The sequence below is a fragment of the Salvelinus alpinus genome, chromosome 30 (genome assembly GCF_045679555.1).
Source record: "Salvelinus alpinus chromosome 30, SLU_Salpinus.1, whole genome shotgun sequence".
NCBI classification, from domain to species: domain Eukaryota; kingdom Metazoa; phylum Chordata; class Actinopteri; order Salmoniformes; family Salmonidae; genus Salvelinus; species Salvelinus alpinus.
In genome coordinates this window covers 24,074,088-24,096,419 of record NC_092115.1, presented here as the reverse complement: position 1 = coordinate 24,096,419, position 22,332 = coordinate 24,074,088, and the positions used below count along the sequence as shown (strand labels likewise).

The following is a 22,332-nucleotide window of genomic DNA, read 5'->3' as shown; positions in this document are numbered from 1 at the left end:
AATGCTCTACTTTCCGCCTACCCGGATAAAGCACTAAATAAACTTCAGTTAGTGCTAAATACGGCTGCTAGAATCCTGACTAGAACCCAAAAAATGTATGATATTACTCCAGTGCTAGCCTCCCTACACTGGCTTCCTGTTAAGACAAGGGCTGATTTCAAGGTTTTACTGCTAACCTACAAAGCATTACATGGGCTTGCTCCTACCTATCTTTCCGATTTGGTCCTGCCGTACATACCTACACGTATGCTACGGTCACAAGACGCAGGCCTCCTAATTGTCCCTAGAATTTCTAAGCAAACAGCTGGAGGCAGGGCTTTCTCCTATAGATCTCCATTTTTATGGAATGGTCTGCTTACCCATGTGAGAGACGCAGACTCGGTCTCAACCTTTAAGTCTTTACTGAAGACTCATCTCTTTAGTGGGTCATATGATTGAGTGTAGTCTGGCCCAGGAGTGTGAAGGTGAACGGAAAGGCTCTAGAGCAACGAACCGCCCTTGCTGTCTCTGCCTGGCCGGTTCCCTTCTCTCCACTGGGATTCTCTGCCTCTAAACCTATTACAGGGGCTGAGTCACTGGCTTACTGGTGCTCTTTCATGCCGTCCCTAGGAGGGGTGCGTCACTTGAGTGGGTTGAGTCACTGACGTAATCTTCCTGTCTGGGTTGTGCCGTGGCGGAGATCTTTGTGGGCTATACTCGGGATTGTCTCAGGATGGTAAGTTGGTGGTTGAAGATATCCCTCTAGTGGTGTGGGGGCTGTGCTTTGGCAAAGTGGGTGGGGTTATATCCTTCCTGTTTGGCCCTGTCCGGGGGTATCATCGGATGGGGCCACAGTGTCTCCTGACCCCTCCTGTCTCAGCCTCCAGTATTTATGCTGCAGTAGTGTCGGGGAGCTAGGGTCAGTTTGTTATATCTGGAGTACTCCTGTCTTATCCGGTGTCCTGTGTGAATTTAAGTATGCTCTCTCTAATTCTCTCTTTCTCTCTTTCTTTCTCTCTCTCGGAGGACCTGAGCCCTAGGACCATGCCTCAGGACTACCTGGCATGATGACTCCTTGCTGTCCCCAGTCCACCTGGCCGTGCTGCTGCTCCAGTTTCAACTGTTCTGCCTGCGGCTATGGAACCCTGACCTGTTCACCGGACGTGCTACCTGTCCCAGACCTGCTGTTTTCAACTCTCTAGAGACAGCAGGAGCGGTAGAGATACTCTTAATGACAGGCAATGAAAAGCCAACTGACATTTACTCCTGAGGTGCTGACTTGCTGCACCCTCGACAACTACTGTGATTATTATTATTTGACCATGCTGGTCATTTATGAACATTTGAACATCTTGGCCATGTTCTGTTATAATCTCCACCCGGCACAGCCAGAAGAGGACTGGCCACCCCTCATAGCCTGGTTCCTCTCTAGGTTTCTTCCTAGGTTTTGGCCTTTCTAGGGAGTTTTTCCTAGCCACCGTGCTTCTACACCTGCATTGCTTGCTGTTTGAGGTTTTAGGCTGGGTTTCTGTACAGCACTTTGAGATATCAGCTGATGTAAGAAGGGCTATATAAATCTATTTGATTTGATTTGATTAGTACAGGCCAGCAGTACTGTAAATACGTGATGAAATGTCTTCACCAATGGAACATCAAATGAAGGAATAAATGTCTATATACCAATTACAAAGGCCAATTAAGACATTGGGGAATATTTCCACCCTGGTCATTCTCACTGCAGGGTGTCCGTAAGTGTGTGATAACAGTCCTAATGTCTGCATCATGTAAATACTAAGGTCTCCTCTGTTGGTAGGTACACATCCCACACTGCAGGCCGACGCTTTGTTTGGACAGGGCCCAATTTGTTCTGGTGGCAGATAGGCTGGACAGACAGCCTCACATTTCCCCTGTTCTAGCAGGAGTAGACGAGAGCTAATGAATCGCATAATAATTAGGTGATTATTAGACATTACTTCCAAACGACTGCACTGTCTCTCCTCAGGAGTGCCATACATCAGCCAAGACAAAGTGGGTCAGGCGGCATCGGCTCATGCTAGGAGAGATATTAAACATGACGAGACGAGACTGGCAGCATGGACTCAGACAAGGTGTTAATTGATTTGTGGATTCGGCCTCTGGGTCCCAGCCAGTTACCACTATGATTTGACGGATGAAAGCATCATTCATATACCTAGTCACAAGGTAATTACAAAACGCCAAGTAATATTTGCAACAGATGGCACCATCCTGGATATCTTGCAGTAACAAGAGTGGACACTTAGTAGGAACTGGTAGGAAAAAAATCTGTCAAAGGCAAAGATTGATTCCTTATTGCGGATCTAAGCTTGCAAATGTATGTTTATAAATGGGATGTCCATATTAAACCTTCATTACCATGAATCAAAAATCCAGAGCTTCAGGTAGGTCTGGGTGATGCAGAAAAGAATCCATATCACAATAATAGAAACAGTTATCTCCATAAAAGCATGAGGTATGCAAGGAAATGTTTAGAAATTAAGATCAACATGATGCATATCTATTAATATTCTTTCAGTATAATCAGTTGCTGAAAGTATCAGGGCTTTTGCTTCATGACAGAAATAAGGGAGAAAACAAATAGAAAATAGAAAATGAAAATATGATTCTAATTTGATGATTGAATGTATTTTGCAGTTGCATAAACTAGGGGCACATGTCTAAGTATTTCATGAAGCTTGAGCATGTTAACAAATACCTTCTGAGACTGTTGTCGACTTCAGAGCTCAGTGGTAGAGCTGCTATCATTGACTAATTAATTAACAGGACCTCTTAATTCTGTTCTCATGTCCTCCGGATCTGACGACAACTGTACAGTATATACGTAGCTTTGTTTGTTGTCTGTGTTCTAGGTTTTTGCATTCTTTTTATTAAAAAAAATATATAATGTTCGCCTTGGGTGTGAGAAATACACTTTACAAATTATTATTTATTATTATCCTAATTTAATATCATATAAGAATAATTTCCACAACATGACATAGATATATTTAGTGCCCTCATATATTGCAATGCTCTTTCCTGTGTTTAAATGTCAAACCCTGCAATATATTTTGTAATAAATCAAGACATTTAGTCATGACTTTTAGATACTGGAAACCATTGATACTATAGGTCATATCTATTACAAGAAGTGCAATACCAGGGAGTCTGCATGCTGTTGGTTGTGAACTCTGTGACAGCTGCATGTAGGTAGGTCTGTCCACCAGCACAATTAGAGCAGAAGGAAAATGTTCTCAACGATGGCAATACATTGTTTGCTAAATCTAATCGCTCGGCATTGAAATTACATTTACTTGAGCAGCAAGATTGTGACATTTACAAGCCTCAAAGAAACAAATGAGGTGATTTCTGCGCACTTGTATCTGAATGAACACCAAACCAAGTCAGGCCTTCTAACAAACAGGAATCTTAATTGCATTGGTGCAGAAGACGGATGTATTTTCAGATGATGCTAGGGACCCCAAAGCTGTGAAAGAACACTTACAGTGATGTCCAAGTATGACCTCTGTACTCAAATTGCAATTCTTAACTATGACAGATACAATAATGAACGTTTGTTGTCGATTAAAATAGTGTCTGCTCATATATAATTAACATTCAAGTGTGAAATACAGTTCCTACACAAACATCTTGGTCAAAACCAGTTTAGACATTACATACAGCCCATTGCTGAGTCAGAGAATGGTCTTGATAGCCATGTTAAACCAACGTTTTGATACAGTCTTTTGATTACTAATGTTTTTTTGCCATGACAGTCATGTTTTGAAAAGTTCACTGCAGTAATGCAAATGTGATGTTTTATCAATCCAGTGCAGACATTTGAAACTGAAATGCATAGAAAATGTGCCTTAGATCTGTCCAACTCATGCACCGAATAGATATTCTGTATCTCATTATAATATCATGCATTGAGGGTGGGAGGGCATAATATTGAGGAAATGTAAATCAATAAATTATTATCATTTGAGGAAGATTTGATAGTTCCAAAAATTTTATCTTCAAACCTGTTACAGAAAGATAATCTGATCAGAAATACTGGATCATCTCTCGTCTGATTAGAAATGCTGGATCACCTGAAACTCATGTCTTGAGCAAATAAATAGTCTTAAAGATGGTTGACAGTTTTTCACATCTTTCACCAAAAATCTGTCGCGAAACACCAACAAACACTAGGAGTACAACTTTTTAGTAGGATAGAAACCATGGACAGATGGTGAATGAAATAGAACATGCCTGGTTCATTTCATGTCCGCTAAGCAAACAAAGTGAGGTAGTACTGTAAAGGGGGCCATCTCCAGGCGGTACAGTGATTCACTCACCACACATCCACTGGAATCAAGCTTTCGGTCAGAGACGCAGCGGAAGTTTCGGCTACAACCACCATTGTCCTTTGAGCAGTCACGCACTGGGCCAAATGAGTCCAGTAAAACCTCCAGACTGTCAAACGATGAGGAGATCATCAGCTCTTCTCTGGCAAAATAAAACACAAACAAAAACATTATAACCTTCCCCCTCAGCAAAAAACAAAATCATCAGTCGCTAGCAATCAAATGTCCCTCTTTGGTTATTGTCTGTTGATTGAAAATGGGTTGGTTGTAGTCCTCATCACAAAACAATGCACCAAATGCGTCTTTCATTTTGAAACTTTATGATGTGCTTCAGTCAGAGCAGCCAAAAGTTGAATTTCAAAGCAACCCTGCTTTGCAAAGGGCCTAAGATGTGTTTGATGAAAAGCATTGGGTTTACGGTACGGTTTACAGTGCTTTATTGCTATAACCTTGCTCCAAGCCATCTGTTTTGTCTCTATTATGTGAAAAATTTCAAAGACTTGCAAGGTAAAATATTCCAGATTATCACATTGAAATATGAATAGAAAGGGTGGATGAAGAACAAAGCTTGGGCGTACATTCTTATTTTCAGGATGCTAAATCACCATGCCATTGAAGTGGAATATATATGATAAACTGAGTACTTTTATAAGAACACTGCCATGAACCTTGCCTAGGGGAAAGAAAGAATAGCCTCTCTTGTTTTGTAGATAGTATTCATTTGCTCCCTCACCCACTCCCAGAATGCTTCCCCAGAGATTGCCTGAAATAAACATATTCGATATTTCAAGATTTTATCAAACTAGCCAATTTTCTTTTATAATTGACTGTGGGCATTGTCTTTATACATTTATGGCGAACTAACCCAACAGGTCATACAGATAATGATGCATTTAAAAAAATGATGACGCATAACATTTTTGGGGATTAAGTACAGAAAATAACCTTTGTATTTACATGAGTGAAATCATCCATCCTTGTCGTCATGTTGTTTAACACTGAATCATGAGGAGGGTTACAGGTGCGTATGTGATCTCTCCCACGGTTGCACAAATCCAACTCTGCATGTTTGATTGAATCCAGACCATACATTAGTGGTCTTCAATAGACACAATCAATGTACATTTGAATCTTAAAACTTTATATAGAAAGAGGAGACCATTTACCCTAACCTCCAGCCACCCTAGTCATAGACTGTTGTCTCTGATACCGCACGGGCAAGCGGTACCGGAGCACCAAGTCTAGGTCCAAGAGGCTTCTAAACAGCTTCTACCCCCAAGCCATAAGACTCCTGAACATCTAATCAAATGGCTACCCAGACTATTTGCATTGCCCCCCTCTTTTACACAGTTGCTACTCTCTGTTATTATCTATGAATAGTCACTTTAATGACTATATCTACATGTACACATTACCTCAATTACCTGGACTAACCGGTGCCCCCGCACATTGACTGTGTACTGGTACCCCCTGTATACATTCTCGCTAATGTTATTTTACTGCTGCTCTTTAATTACTTGTTCATTTTATTTCTTATTCTTATTCATATTCATATTTTTTAAACTGCATTGTTGGTTAGGGGCTTGTAAGTAAGCATTTCACTGTATTCGGCGCATGTGACTAATAACATTTGATTTGATTTTGATATCTATATGATTAACAAGAACATTTAAGCAATATGAAAGTCCTCTCTGCTCATAATTCAGAAAAGACACAAAGAAGAGACATTCAGGCTATTAGCTGTTGAAAAATACAGGCTGGCTAATTACTTCTCTTTACCCTGTAATTTGCCTTATGTGAAATATTTCAAAGACTTGCAAGGTAAAATATTTCAGATCATCCCATTGAAATATGAATAGAAAGGGTGGATGAAAAACAAAGCTTGGGAGTACATTCTTATTTTCAGGATGCTAAATCACCATGCTATTGAAGTGGAATATAAACTCAGCAAAAAAAGAAATGTCCTCTCACTGTCAACTGCGTTTATTTCCAGCAAACTTAACATGTGTAAATATTTGTATGATCATAACAAGATTCAACAACTGAGACATGAACTGAACAAGTTCCACTGACATGTGACCTACAGAAATTGAATAATGTGTCCCTGAACAAAGGGGGGTGGGGGGGGTTCAAAATCAAAAGTAACAGTCAGTATCTGGTGTGGCCACCAGCTGCATTAAGTACTGCATCTCCTCCTCATGGACTGCAACAGTTTTGCCAGTTCTTGCTGTGAGATGTTACCCCACTCTTCCACCAAGGCACCTGCAAGTTCACGGATATTTCTGGGGGGGAATGGCCCTAGCCCTCACCCTCCGATCCAACAGGTCCCAGACATGCTCAATGGGATTGAGATCCGGGCTCTTCGCTGTCCATGGCAGACTACTGACATTCCTGTCTTGCAGGAAATCACGCACAGAGCGAGCAGTATGGCTGGTGGCATTGTCATGCTGGAGGGTCATGTCGGGATGAGCCTGCAGGAAGGGTACCACATGAGGGAGGAGGATGTCTTCCCTGTAACGCACAGTGTTGAGATTGCCTGCAATGACAACAAGCTCAGTCCGATGATGCTGTGACACACAGACCATGACGGACACTCCACCTCCAAATTGATCCCGCTCCAGAGTACAGACCTCGGTGTAACGCTCATTCCTTCGACGATAAACGCAAATCCGACCATCACCCCTGGTGAGACAAAACCGTGAGTCGTCAGTGAAGAGCACTTTTTGCCAGTCCTGTCTGGTCCAGCGAAGGTGGGTTTGTGCCCATAGGCGACGTTGTTGCCGGTGATGTCTGGTGAGGACCTGCCTTACAACAGGCCTACAAGCCCTCAGTCCAGCCTCTCTCAGCCTATTGCGGACAGTCTGAGCAGTGATGGAGGGATTGTCCGTTCCTGGTGTAACTCGGGCAGTTGTTGTTGCCATCCTGTACCTGTCCTGCAGGTGTGATGTTCGGATGTACCGATCCTGTGCAGGTGTTGTTACACGTGGTCTGCCACTGCGAGGACGATCGGCTGTCCGTCCTGTCTCCCTGTAGCTCTGTCTTATGTGTCTTACAGTACGGACATTGCAATTTATTGCCCTGGCCACATATGCAGTCCTCATGCCTCCTTGCAGCATGCCTAAGGCACATTCACTCAGATGAGCAGGGACCCTGGGCCTTTCTTTTGGTGTTTTTCAGAGTCAGTAAAAAGACTTCCTTAGTGTCCTAAGTTTTCATAACTGTCACCTTAATTGCCTACCGTCTGTAAGCTGTTAGTGTCTTAACAACCATTCCACAGGTGTGTAACAGTTTAACTTTACGTCCGTCCCCCATACCCGGGCGCGAACCAGGGACCCTCTGCACACATCAACAACAGTCACTCACGAAGCATCGTTACCCATCGCTCCACAAAAGCCGCGGCTCTTGCAGAGCAAGGGGAACCACCACTTCAAGGTCTCAGAGCAAGTGACGTCACCGATTGAAAGGCCATTAGCGTGCACCACCGCTAACTAGCTAGCCCTTTCACATCCGTTACAGGTGCATGTTCATTAATTGTTTATGGTTCATTGAACAAGCATGGGAAACAGTGGTTTAAACCCTTTACAATGAAGATCTGTGAAGTTATTTGGATTTTTAAGAATTATCTTTGAAAGACAGGGTCCTGAAAAAGGGACGTTTCTTTTTTTGCTGAGTTTACATGATAAACTGAGTACTTTTATAATAACACTGCCATGAACCTTGCCTAGGGGAAAGAAAGAATAGCCTCTCTTGTTGTGTAGATAGTATTTCTTTCCTCCCTCACCCACTCCCAGAATGCTTCCCACGGAGATTTCCTGAAAGAAACATATTTGATATTTCAAGATTTTATCAAACTTGCCAATATTCTTTTATAATTGACTGTGGGCATTGTCTTTATACATTTATGGAGAACTAACCCAACAGGTCACACAGATAATGATGTATTTAAAAAAAAATTGAGGGTTTAATTCTTATACTGAATTTAGGCTACCTTTATGATGTATTCATTTTTTTGTATTAAGTACACAAAATAACCTTTGTATTTACATGAGAGAAATGTTATTCGTCACATGCTTCGTAAACAAAAGGTGTAGACTAACAGTGAAATGCTTACTTACAAGCCCTTCCCAACAATGCAGAGAGAAATAATATAGAAACATAATAGTAAAGTAAAACACTTAATATATACACGGGTCACCAGTACTGATTCGATGTGCAGGGGTACAAGGTAATTGAGGACTATATGTACATACATATGATATAACCAGGAATAAAGTGACAGATAATAAACATTAGCATCAGCGTATGTGATGAGTCAAAAAAGTTAGTGCAAAAAGGGTCAATGTAGATAGTCCGGCTAGCTATTTGGTTAACTATTCAATAGACACTATCACTGTAGATTTTAACCTTAAAGCTTTCTATGTAGAAAGATGAGCCCATTTACCCTAACGTTCAATTATATATATGATTAAAAAGAACATTTAAGCAATAGGAAAGTCCTCTCTGCTCATAATTCAGAAAAGACACAAAGAAGAGACATCCATTCAGGCTATTAGCCATTGAAAAATACAGGCTGGCTAATTGCTTCTCTTTACCCTGTAATTTACCTTGCATTATACTTTACTCTTTATAGGTGAGTCACAGTTAAAATGGAAGGAAATACTGTATGTTGTGAGGATTCTGATTCCAAGTCTACAGATCACTCTACATGTATCTATGAATACTCTGCGTCCTACATGGCTTAACTTACAAAACTTTCCTCCATCTCATTTCTGTTGCTATATAGGATAACAAGGAGTAGAAGCAAGTAACTAAATCTAACCCTCTAAATGGTTCATTAAATGGGGAGAGAAAGTTGAACGCTGACTCTTTGAAACACAACTTTAATGAAAAAAGGTGCCCAATGCAGTCAAAATAAAAATGTTCCTGTGTTTTGTATCATATTGTATCATTATGGGGCGGCAGGTAGCCTAGTGGTTAGAGCGTTGGGCCAGTAACCGAAGGTTGCTAGATCGAATCCCCAGGCTGACAAGGTAAAAATCTGTCGTTCTGCCCCTGAACAAGGCAGTTAACCTACTGTTCCTAGGCTGTCATTGTAAATAAGAATTTGTTCTTAACTGACCTTAAATTAAGGTTTAAAATATATATATATATATATACTGTATATTGTACAACAGCTGATAAAACTAACACTGTGAAAAAATGTGATCAGTGTTATTTCCTGATAGTTGCTGGTTGAAAATAAAATGTACCCAGGACCTTCTAATCAGCAGGTTTTGCATGGGTTGTGTTTCGGCTTCTGTGGTAACATCACTAGATTGTAAATTAGGTAATAGACCAATAACAAAGAGAGTTCCCAACCTATCTGCCAAATAACAGCTAGTTTTCTGTTTCCCCTCCCCAGTCAGACCACTCAGACCACCACTCCCAAATATATTTTTTTGCAAAAAAGCTCATTTTGTATCTTTTTGACCATTTTAATGGAAAACTGTTACAGTAAGGTACTCCATTGTGACCCAGAAATTATTTGAGATTGATATAAAAATGGCTGCAGTTCAGTTTAAAGATCTTTTGTCAACTCTTTTGTCATTTTTATGAAATCAATGAATTAAGGCACAGCCACTTTTAGATCAGAGCCTTTTCTTCCTTGTATTGCTGTCAGAGAGTAAGACGTGGTGACAAATGATTTTCAAACAAGGCCTCAGAGGGAGCACGCAGCTCCAAAGCCGAGTAAATTAACAGCATCTAGAGGTGGTAGGTAGCTGTGGCGTATGCTACTGCCCTGGGGGGACACAACGTGAGCGTTCATCACGTCATCAATCACAAGACATGTAGTTATTTACTCAGTTTTCAAGAAAGCTGCCAAATGATAAATAGAATATAAAAACCCAGGAAACAAGTAGGGTGTAATGGGATACTGTATAATATGGGAGAATAGTTTACATTATTGCAGTAAAAATAGAGATATGCACTAGGACAAAGAGAACTGTGGTAGTCTATTGCTGAGAAAGCAAGACTTAAAGGGATACTTCAGGATTTTGGCAATGAGGCCCTTTATCTACTTCCCCAGAATCATATGAACTGGTGGATAACATTTTTTTTGTCTCTGTCCAGTATGAATGAAAGTTTGAGGTATGTTCACGAGCCGAGGCTCGATACCCATAGACTTACAGCCACAACTACCTCTAACTTCCTTCATAATGGACAGAAAGACATAAAAATGGTATCCACAAGTTCATCTGACTGATAAAGGGCCTCACTGCCAAAATGCTGAAGCATCCCTTTAATGAAACCTATTATCAAAATGATTTTCATTGTTTGTGGTATTACATGAGCAGTAATATGTTTTTGTTGTAGCCAGGCACTTGTCTTTGGCCTGTTGCTCAAAAGTGAAGCCGTTGTGGGCTATATCATTACTATTCTGAGTTCAGCTGAGAAACTATTTTAGTGCTTCACAGAGAAGAATCCAAATGTAAAAGCCAAATGAGGAAAATCTGCCCTTTTGTTAAGAATATTCAAGCTTCCAGTAACAAGCCATCCTCCAACTAATATAGAGCACGGTTTTCATGATCACCCATTCAAATATTCAGGATAAAATAGATTTGTACACCTACTCCATAATAATCCACCCTGTGTTTTCTCTCTTGTAAGGTTGGCTCCCAATGTACCATTGAATTTGGTACAGTGCCTCTAATGACGCTCCAATGCTGGACAGAGTGGTTGTGACTGCAACTAACTGAATGATGATTTGTGACATCCAGTTAACATGGATCATCATCATCATCATCATCATCATCATCATCATCTCCATTCAATATCAGCTGAAAGGGATGATGGATCTTGCTACTCCTATTCAACTTGGACTCAGTAACCTAACATACTGAGAATGATATGTTAAAATCAAAGTGAGTTCCTCAAAGTCTGCTAGTTGAGTTTTGGATGTGCTGACATGATTTTGAAATTGTGTTGTTTATGAATAATAAGATATGGATATTTCATTGATGAAATCAGGAGCATGCATATCTTTACTTTTCCCCCAAAAAATATAAAGACTATCTATGTCAAATCATGCCCAGGTGATCGTATAACGATTCATCTTTTTATTTTTTATTTTATCTTTAAACTGAAATTGACAAGAAAAATATAGAGACTAACTCAAAAGAACATGACAGGACAGGACATGTCATCACAGGACTAAAACATTTACACGATGACTGAGAGGGAGGACATTTCATTGGATTAATCCGTAAAATGTGAATACAGTGCAATTGGAAAGTATTCAGAACCATTGACTTTTTCCACATTTGTTACGTTACAGCATTGTTCTAAAATAGATAAAATAAAATATTGTCCTCATCAATCTACAATTTTTGCAAATACATTAAAAAAATTAAAACAGAAGTACCTTATTTCCATAATTATTCAGACCCTTTGCTATGACACTCGAAATTGAGCTCAGGTGCATCTTGTTTCCTTTGATAATCCTTGAGATGTTTCTACAACTTGATTGGAGTTCACCTGTGGTAAAATCAATTGATTGGACATGATTTGGAAGGCTCACACCTGTTTACAGCTGTCCACAGTTGACAGTGCATGTCAGAGCTAAAACCAAGCCGTGAGGTCAAAGGAATTGTCCGTAGAGCTCTGAGACAGGATTGTGGCAAGGCACAGACCTGGGGAAGGGTACCAAAAAACGTCTTCAGCATTGAAGATCCCCAAGAACTCAGTGGCTTCCATCATTCTTAAATGGAAGAAGTTTGGAACCACCAAGATTCTTCATAGATCTGACCACCCGGCCGAACTGAGAAATCGGGGGAGAAGGGCCTTGGTCAGGGAGGTGACCAAGAACCCGATGGTTACTCTGACAGAGCTCCAGAGTTCCTCTGTGGAGATGGGAGAACGTTCCAGAAGTACAACCATCTCTGCAGCACTCCACCAATCAGACCTTTATGGTAGAGTGGCCAGACAGAAGCCACTCCTCAGTAAAAGGCACATGACAGCCCGCTTGGAGTTTGCCAAGAGGCTCCTAAAGGACTCAGACCATGAGAAACAAGATTCTCTGGTCTGATGAAACCAAGATTGAACTCTTTGGCCTGAATGCCAAGCGTCATGTCTGGTGGAAATCTGGCACCATCCCTACAGTGAAGCATGGTGGTGGCAGCATCATGCTGTAGAGATGTTTTTCAGCGGCAGGGACTGGGATACTAGTCAGGATCGAGGGAAAGATGAACGGAGCAAAGTACAGGGAGATCCTTGATGAAAACCTGCTCCAGATCGCTCAGGACCTCAGACTGGGGCGAGGATCACCTTCTAACAGTACAGCGACTCTAAGCACACAGCCAAGACAATACAGGAGTGGCTTCGGGCCAAGTCTCTGAATGTCCTTGAGTGGCACAGTCAGAGCCCGGACTTGAACCCGATCTAACATCTCGGGAAATACCTGAAAAAAGCTGTGCAGCAACGCTCCTCATCCACCCTGACAGAGAGGACCTGCAGAGAACAATGGGAGAAACTCCCAAATACAGGTGTGCCAAGAAGACTACCCGAGAAGACTCGAGGCTGTAATCGCCGCCAAAGGTGCTTCAAGAAAGTACTGAGTAAAGGGTCTGAATACTTGTGATATTTCTGTTTATTTTTTATTTTTATAAAATTGCAAAAACTTCTAAAAACCAGTTTTTGCTTTGTTATTATGGGGTATTGTGTATAGATTGATGAAGGACAAAAATAATTGAATTCCTTTTAGAATACAGCTGTAACGTGACAAAATGTGGAACAAGTAAAGAAGTCTGAATACTTTTTGAATGCACTGTATACAATGAGTGTACAAAACATTCGGAGCACCTTCCTAATATTGAGTTGTATCCCCCCCTTTAGGCCCTCAGAACATCCTCAATTTGTCAGGGCATGGACTCTACAAGGTGTCGAAAGAGTTCCACAGGGATGCTGGCCCATGTTGACTCCAATGCTTCCCACTGTTGTGTCAAGTTGGCTGGATGTCCTTTGGGTGGTGGAACATTCTTGATACACACGGGAAAGTGTTGAGTGTGAAAAACCCAAAATCGTTGCAGTTCTTGACACAAACCGGTGCACCTAGCACCTACTAACATACAGTAAGTACCCTGTTCAAAGGCACTTACATTTTTGTCTTGCCCATTCACCCTCTGAATGCCACACAAACAATCCATTTCTCAATTGTCTCAAGGCAAAAAAATCCTTCTTTAACCCGTCTCCTCTCCTTCATTTACACTGACTGAAGTGGATTTAACAAGTGACATCAATAAGGGATCATAGCTTTCACCTGGATTCACTTGGTCAGTCTATGTCATAGAAAGAGCATTTATACTTCATGTTTTGTATACTCAGTGTAGTGTGCCATACCCAGTGCTTAAGTTGTAATACGGGAGGTACCGTAACAAAAAGTGAGTGCGAGAGGGGGTGACCAAGGGGGCTCTGAGGTACCGGAACGGATGGAAAATAATAATCACCTTTATAATAAAGCAGTGCATGCATATCATCGCATTTGCGTTGTGGCATAGAGCATTAGAGCAGGCCTGGAGTCGCTTATAGAAGTTGCACATATGAAAGAAAACAATTGTACAAACTGAAAATCTGAAATCAATAAAAGCAACCTTGTCTTGAATCCATCAATAGCCTAGACCTACAGTAGGTGTGTATACACATATAGTACAATATGAGGGGGAAATTATAGAAATTATGCTTAGCTCACTCGCAGGTGAAGGCCGCTAGGCTTTTGGCACGACTATCTCTCTTGTTTTACATTATAAAACAGTGTTTGCTCAATAGGTCTAATTGGAAGTTTATATTTTTGGTAGTCTACAGTCAGATTAGAGTCTTCTCTTTTAAACTGTAGCCATCTGCTTTCCAAACTGTGTATTCCCGCAATTTCATTTGATAGAAAGGCTTTTTCTGGCTGCATGCAGTTCACTGACAGATTCTCCGCGCGTTCCCGGGCTATATGCCTTGTGACTGGGCTACATAAACACAATCCACCGCTAGGTAATTTTTTAAGATGCTATTGGTACTCTGTGGCTAAATTATAGGCCTACTCCTGGTGTAGTATTCTGAATTATTTAATTTATTTCAGAACAGACAGCAGTAATTGTATAACTTTGGCAAATATATTTAAATTAATCAGGGCTGCTGCAGCTCCTTCAGCACCCTTCCCACAGCGACCTTATGATTCTATAAGGAAATAAAAGTGCAACACTGGAGAGATGAGAGTTGCAGGCTCATGTCTAGCAGAGAGAGTGAGAGATATCATAGGAAATACATCTCATTCTAGTTCTGAGAGAGATCCAGGCGCATTTCTCTCTCTTACCACAGCAATAGCCATGCATTGGTCTCAAACATAGGCTATGTTGAGCAAACCATAAGCCTGGGCCGGCCCCACCCAACACAAATTAATTCTTAAAATATCAGGTGCAGGCTGAAAATCTACATTTTCACATTATATTTTTTTAGGGGGTAAGATAATTAATGAGGAGGCAAATCGAATGAACTCTGATCACTTTTATTAAAATGTTTACATTGCAAACAGTGTTTTTTTATGTAGAGGTACCGGATCTGACAAAAATTAAGCAAGGGCCATTCCTGTGCCTGACAAAAAAGCTAAAAACGCTAGAACCAAACATCATTACGCAGCTGCATAATCTCATTGTTGTAGCCTACCTAATGTACTGTATATCTGCTGGTGTTAGTCTCTGTTACAAGAATATGTGACATTTAAAAACAATGTTTAGCGAGATCAACCAAGGCATGCCAAGGCATAGCTGCGGGAAGTAGGGGTGCTGAGGGTGCTGCAGCACCCCCTGAAAAATCTGAATACAAAAAAAAAGTTTAATTTAAAAATCACAAAAGTAGTGCACTGTGCCTTTACTAGTCCTGTATTAGCAGACCGATATAGCCGTCTGTAGCGCTGGCAAAAAAATACATTTCAGCATTGCAGCCGCCGCCCACAAACTCCTTCCTGCGGCTATGGGCCAAGGACTCAGTTAGGAGGAATAGTGGTGTGAAAGTTTAAATGAAATTGCTATCCTTAACGCTAAGAAAAATCACTAACAAAAAAAATGTTTTTTTGGGGGGGTTTCCCAAACAAAATTAAAATCACAGTGCAGTCTGCCTGCTCTATCTGATGCGAGTGTGTGTACAGTCTTCAGTCTGTTGCGTGTAGAATATCCTATCCTATTCATTGATGATAGGCCCTGCTGTACTGAAGTTGCGAGACATTGCAAGCCAAAAAATTGCGAAATACAGCATTCCATTGCAAGATACAGCTTTGATTGCAGATAGATGGGCTTAGAGCACGGTTCTGACTCCGTCTGCCTGGTAGCCGACCTGCCTACAGTATACTGTGCCCCTCCCCTCTCTCTACACAAGTCTTTGCGTTCTCGGAAGTACAGCAACTAATCAGTCTCCTCAGTTCCAAAAATACTGAGATTTAGGATGTCATTCCTAGAGGAAGATGTATTTTCTTTCTACTAAATGTCTTGTTAAGTCACGTATTTAAAAAACTGTAAAGCCCTTTTAAGGAGAGAGTGGTCTGTGCTTAGGCAGCAGGCATTTGATTGACAATTCAAATGCATTTCACAATGTTTCTACTTCATATTCATTATCTCCAGCACCATCAACATCAACTTATGTGAAAATTGTGGTTTTGTAGCACAGGAGGCTGCTGAGGGAAGGACGGCTCATAATAATGGAAACCATGTGTTTGATGTGTTGAATACCATTCCATATATTCTGTTCCAGCCATTACTACGAGTCTGTCCTCCACAAATAAGGTGTCACCAGCCGCCTGTGCTTTGAAGTAAAACAGATAGAGTAAGATAAGCTTTTCCAATTACATCATCAACCAATTAATAGCCAATTATTAGGCAATGCCTAATCAAAATTGGTTAAAATTATATATTGTTTTATTACAAAACATAGAAAAGCAATTTTCACATATGTTGATGTTGGGGTGGTGCTGGAGATGATGAATATAAGCTTGACCATTTTTTTAATCTCCCTTTAAGGCTAAGTTGATCGTTAGAACATCTGTAGGAGCAAATGTTGCCTACAAATGCAAAGTTGCCAATGTCTTTGGAATTGATACAAACAAGCAATGCATAACAAAATGCTTCAAATTAAAACTGATAATGGTATTCAAGCTTCCAGTAAAAAGCCATCCTCCAACTAATATAGAGCCCGGTTTTCATGATCACTCATTCAAATATTCAGGATAAAATAGATTTCTACACCTACTTCTTAATAATCCACCTCGTGTTTTCTCTCTTGTAAGGTTGGCTCCCAATTTACCATTGAATTTGGTACAGTGCCTCTAATGACGCTCCAATGCTGGACAGAGTGGTTGTGACTGCAATGAACTGAATGACGATTTGTGACATCCAGTTAACATGGATCATCATCATCATCCCCGTTCAATATCAGCTGAAAGTGATGATCTTGCTACTATTGTTCAACTTGGACTCAGTAACCTAACATCATGGTACTAAGAATGATACACTACCGCTCAAAAGTTTGGGGTTACTTAGAAATGTCCTTGTTTTGAAAGAAAAGCACATTTGTTGTCCATTAAAATAACATCAAATTGATCAGAAATGCAGCGTAGACATTGTTAATGTTGTAAATGACTATTGTAGCTGGAAACGGCTGATTTTTTATGGAACATCTACAGTGAGGGAAAAAAGTATTTGATCCCCTGCTGATTTTGTACGTTTGCCCACTGACAAAGAAATTATCAGTCTATAATTTTAATGGTAGGTTTATTTGAACAGTGAGAGACAGAATAACAACAAAAATATCCAGAAAAATGCATGTCAAAAATGTTATAAATTGATTTGCATTTTAATGAGGGAAATAAGTATTTGACCCCTTCTCAATCAAAAAGATTTCTGGCTCCCAGGTGTCTTTCATACAGGTAACGAACGGAGATTAGGAGCACACTCTTAAAGGGAATGCTCCTAATCTCAGTTTCTTACCTGTATAAAAGATACCTGTCCACAGAAGCAATCAATCAATCAGATTCCAAACTCTCCACCATGGCCAAGACCAAAGAGCTCTCCAAGGATGTCAGGGACAAGATTGTAGACCTACACAAGGCTGGAATGGGCTACAAGACCATCGCCAAGCAGCTTGGTGAGAAGGTGACAACAGTTTCTGTGATTATTCGCAAATGGAAGAAACACAAAAGAACTGTCAATCTCCCTCAGCCTGGGGCTCCATGCAAGATCTCACCTCGTGGAGTTGCAATGATCATGAGAACGGTGAGGAATCAGCCCAGAACTACACAGGAGGATCTTGTCAATGATCTCAAGGCAGCTGGGACCATAGTCATCAAGAAAACAATTGGTAACACACTATGCCGTGAAGGACTGAAATCCTGCAGCGCCCGCAAGGTCCCCCTGCTCAAGAAAGCACATATACATGCCCGTCTGAAGTTTGCCAATGAACATCTGAATGATTCAGAGGACAACTGGGTGAACGTGTTGTGGTCAGATGAGACCAAAATGGAGTTCTTTGGCATCAACCCAACTTGCCGTGTTTGGAGGAGGAGGAATGCTGCCTATGACCCCAAGAAACCATCCCCACCGTCAAACATGGAGGTGGAAACATTATGCTTTGGGGGTGTTTTTCTGCTAAAGGGACAGGACAACTTCACCGCATCAAAGGGACGATGGACGGGGCCATGTACCGTCAAATCTTGGGTGAAAACCTCCTTCCCTCAGCCAGGGTATTGAAAATGGGTCGTGGATGGGTATTCCAGCATGACAATGGTCCAAAACACACGGCCAAGGCAACAAAGGAGTGGCTCAAGAAGAAGCACATTAAGGTCCTGGAGTGGCCTAGCCAGTCTCCAGACCTTAATCCCATAGAAAATCTGTGGAGGGAGCTGAAGGTTCGAGTTGCCAAACGTCAGCCTCGAAACCTTAATGACTTGAAGAAGATCTGCAAAGAGGAGTGGGACAAAATCCCTCCTGAGATGTGTGCAAACCTGGTGGCCAACTACAAGAAACGTCTGACCTCTGTGATTGCCAACAAGGGTTTTGCCACCAAGTACTAAGTCATGTTTTGCAGAGGGGTCAAATACTTATTTCCCTCATTAAAATGCAAATCAATTCATAACATTTTTGACATGCGTTTTTCTGGATTTTTTTGTTGATATTCTGTCTCTCACTGTTCAAATAAACCTACCATTAAAATTATAGACTGATAATTTCTTTGTCAGTGGGCAAACGTACAAAATCAGCAGGGGATCAAATACTTTTTTCCCTCACTGTACATAGGTGAACAGAGGCCCATTATCAGCAACCATCACTCCTGTGTTCCAATGGCACGTTGTGTTAGCTAATCCAAGTTTATCATTTTAAAAGGCTAATTGATCATTAGAAAACCCTTTTGCAATTATGTTAGCATAGCTGAAAACTGTTGTTCTGATTAAAGAAGCAATAAAACTGGCCATCTTTAGACTAGTTGAGTATCTGGAGCATCAGCATTTGTGGGTTCGATTACAGGCTCAAAATGGCCAGAAACAACAAACTTTCTTCAGTCTATTCTTGTTCTGAGAAATGAAGGCTAATCCATAGGTGATAATATCTTTCTAGGAGCTGATCCGCCCTCAGAATTGTGGAATAATTATAATGTTAAGGTAAGATTTTAATGGAGAATGCTGACCCGAGAGCAGAGTTGCCTTTCTTTCAATTCTATCAGTATCCACACATGCCTCAACGAAGAACTAGGCGACCATTCCCTCTGCATGGTGTTTTGGGAAACACATGTTACATCTTCGTCCGTTGTAGAAAAGATGCATCGTTATAACACTAGTAAGCCTAAGTTCAATCGCAATCAGGAAACCCAGCCCTGGTCTACTCCTGATGGACCTTAGTACCGCTTTAGAAGTGGCATTCCTTTAAAGACAAGTAAAATGCCCGTTCAGTGGTGCTTCGAAACTGTCTCCAGAGAAGGTTTCGTGTCGGCATTTAAAAATCCGTAGTGCACCCTTACAGACAAACAGGCAATTTCAAGGGTATATGACTGTGGCAACTTCATTGCCAAGCCCTAGCGGTCATACATAATAGGACTATTATCTTATTTTTTTATTGTTTTAACAAATGGCCATTTAAATGTTGAGCAAAATGTTATATTTCTCACATCCCTAGTTAGGACCATCAACTGGAAGGATTTAAAAGCTTTGATACAAAGGATAACTTTGAATTCAGCAAATGGTGGATGTGTGAAGACTGCAGTCAGTTTGAGCAGCCAGGTGAAATTGCAATAAAAATGCCTTGCATACTCAGTGACTATAATTTGTGTTTCTCTAAATGTCATAGTTATAATGAAACTACCCGCACGTAACGAATGCAATCAGGGATATGGCTAAATAGATGTAGCTTCAAAGTTGCATTTGTTGAAGTGTGTATAATATAAGTTGACATTTTTCCGCACTTCAAAAAAAATCTGTGCAAGCAGTACATTTCCTTTTGAGAGGTTATGAACCATTTAACAATTCAATTCAACTACACTTTTACGGTATTACATTGCCAAATGAGTTTTGTTTTTGCTGCTCTTTTATTGATTTTTTGCTCAACTTTAGTGTTTCTTTACTCTTTGAATCATGATCAATGAAACACTTGCAATGTCTGACATCAACCCTATAACGAGTGTAAAATGTTCCAGAACAATGTATAGGGAATACAAAATGCTTTGATATGGAGGATATTCAACGGTGATTATGATGGAATGAATATACTGTTGGCCTATGTAGCCTCAAGATATTACTTTGTTTATAGCTAATATCACTCCTTGTAAAACGTACCTCATGAAACATATGGAAAAGTTGAATCTCTTACCTCACATCCACAGCATCCTCCATGACAGTCATATCAGTCTTGCACTTGGCTGAAGGGTTGATTGCCAGCTCAGCAGGTGGAATGACAAAGCTTTTACTTAATGGTAACCACATCCCTTCCCCCAATGTGTATGTGAACCTGAGGAGGAAAAATACACAGATTTTGACACATTATGGTACTAATGGAACAACATCATTGGAAACAAAGTAGAAAGAACATTGCCTACTTTGTCCACTTAATTTAGTATTTCAAAAAAAGCTGGGTTTACTACCACTTTGCTAATGCTTGTTTGTCTGAAATAAGCTGAATTTCAGGTCTTCTGGTGCCTTGTTGAGTGGTAACTCAGAAGATCAGTGTGGAGAACATCAGTGGTTGTTTTAATTTCCTACAGAGAAATACAATAAAATCCATGGCCTGTTGCCCATATAGCCTTGGAGACTTTGGTGCCTTTGACGATTTGTTTGTCTGTCTTTCTCTGCATAATCACAAGCATATCCTCAGTTGTCTTCAAAGGCCTTTTACACTCACTTAAACTAAAGGCTGATTGGACTCAGGAGTAGCACATTATGTTTTTTTCTCACAGTTCAATAGTTTTAGAAATCTATCTCTGGCAATGGTTCATGCATTCAACCAATAGTTCTCAAACTACACTGAACAAAAATATGAACGCAACATGTAAAGTGTTGGTCCCATGTTTCATGAGCTGAAATAAAAGATCCCAGAAATTATCCATACACCCAAAAATATTATTATTTTGTGCACAAATTTGTTTACATCCCTGTTAGTGAGCATTTCTCCTTTGCCAAGATAATCCATCCACATGACAGGCGGCATATCAAGAAGCTGATTAAACAGCATGATCATTACATAGCTGCACCTTGTGCTGGGGACAATAAAAATCACTCTAATATGTGCAGTTTTGTCACACAACACAATGCCACAGATGTCTCTAGTTGTGAGAGAGCGTGCAATTGGCATGCTGACTGCAGGAATGTCCACCAGAGCTGTTGCCAAAGAATTTAATGTTTATTTCTCTACCACAAGCCGTCTTCAATGTCGTTTTAGAGAATTTGGCAGTATGTCCAACCAGCTTCACAACCACAGACCGCATGTAACCACGACAGCCCAGGACCTCCACATCCGGCTACTTCAGCTGCGGGATCGTCTGAGACCAGCCAGTGGAGAGGAACTATGATGTCGGCAATCGGGAGCTTCTTGCGGTCAAACTGGCTTTGGAGGAGTGGCGCCACTGGTTGGAGGCATCGGAACATCTCGTTACGGTTTGGACTGACCACAAGAACCTGGACTAAATCCAGGAGGCTAAATGCCTCAGTCTCCGATAGGCTCGTTGGGCTCTTTTCTTCACTCGGTTCAGATTCACGTTATCTTACCGTCCGGGGTCTAAGAATGTGAAGCCGGATGCACTTTCTCGCCAGTTCCCTAGCTCCAGTGAGGATCAGCCGCTTGGATCCATCATCCCCAGGTCGCTCATTCTCACGCCGGTGTCCTGGAGTATAGAGACTGTAGTGAGGGAGATGCAAGGTAGGGAGGCAGTTCCTGACTGCTGTCCTTGGAACAGACGTTTTGTTTCTCTTGGGGAATGCTCCAAGGCACTTCAGTGGGCTCACTCGTTGCATCTCACCTCTCATCCGGGAGGGCAGCGAACTTCTTCATCCGCTGCCAACACCTTCTTAACCCTGGTCTCATCTCTCTATGGATTTCATCACGGGTCTTCCATCCTCAGAGGACCACACTGTCATCCTGGTCATTGTGGACCGCTTTTCCAAGGTGGGACATTTCATTCCGCTGCCTAAGCTTCCATCTGCCCATGAGACTGCTCAGCTAGTCATTCAGCATGTTTTCCACCTTCACGGACTTCCTCTGGACATCATCTCTGACCGGAGCCCACAGTTTGCCTCCAGATTCTTGAGGGAGTTCTGTACTCTTCTGGGGTCATCAGCCAGTTTGTCCTCGGGATATCACCCTCAGTCCAATGATCAAACGGAGCGGGTGAACCAGGATCTGGAGACCGCCTTACGGTGCTTTGTGTCCGCCAACCCCCGCCACATGGAGACAGCATCTTCCCTGGGTGGAGTACTCACACAACACTCTCCAGTGTT

The 22,332-nt window shown here is 41.3% G+C and overlaps 1 protein-coding gene across 11 annotated transcripts in view; it reads right to left on the bottom strand.

Moving 5' to 3' along the window:
• astn1 (astrotactin 1) overlaps window positions 1-22,332 on the bottom strand; it is a 246,781-nt gene that overhangs the window by 146,926 nt on the left and 77,523 nt on the right. For all 11 annotated transcript variants that reach the window (XM_071377340.1, XM_071377345.1, XM_071377341.1 and 8 more), the window contains 2 exons: window positions 20,213-20,350; window positions 4,338-4,488 (listed from right to left, as the gene is read on the bottom strand). In XM_071377340.1, coding sequence (XP_071233441.1) covers window positions 4,338-4,488; window positions 20,213-20,350 — 289 coding nt within the window. The remainder of the gene's footprint in view (window positions 1-4,337; window positions 4,489-20,212; window positions 20,351-22,332) is intronic.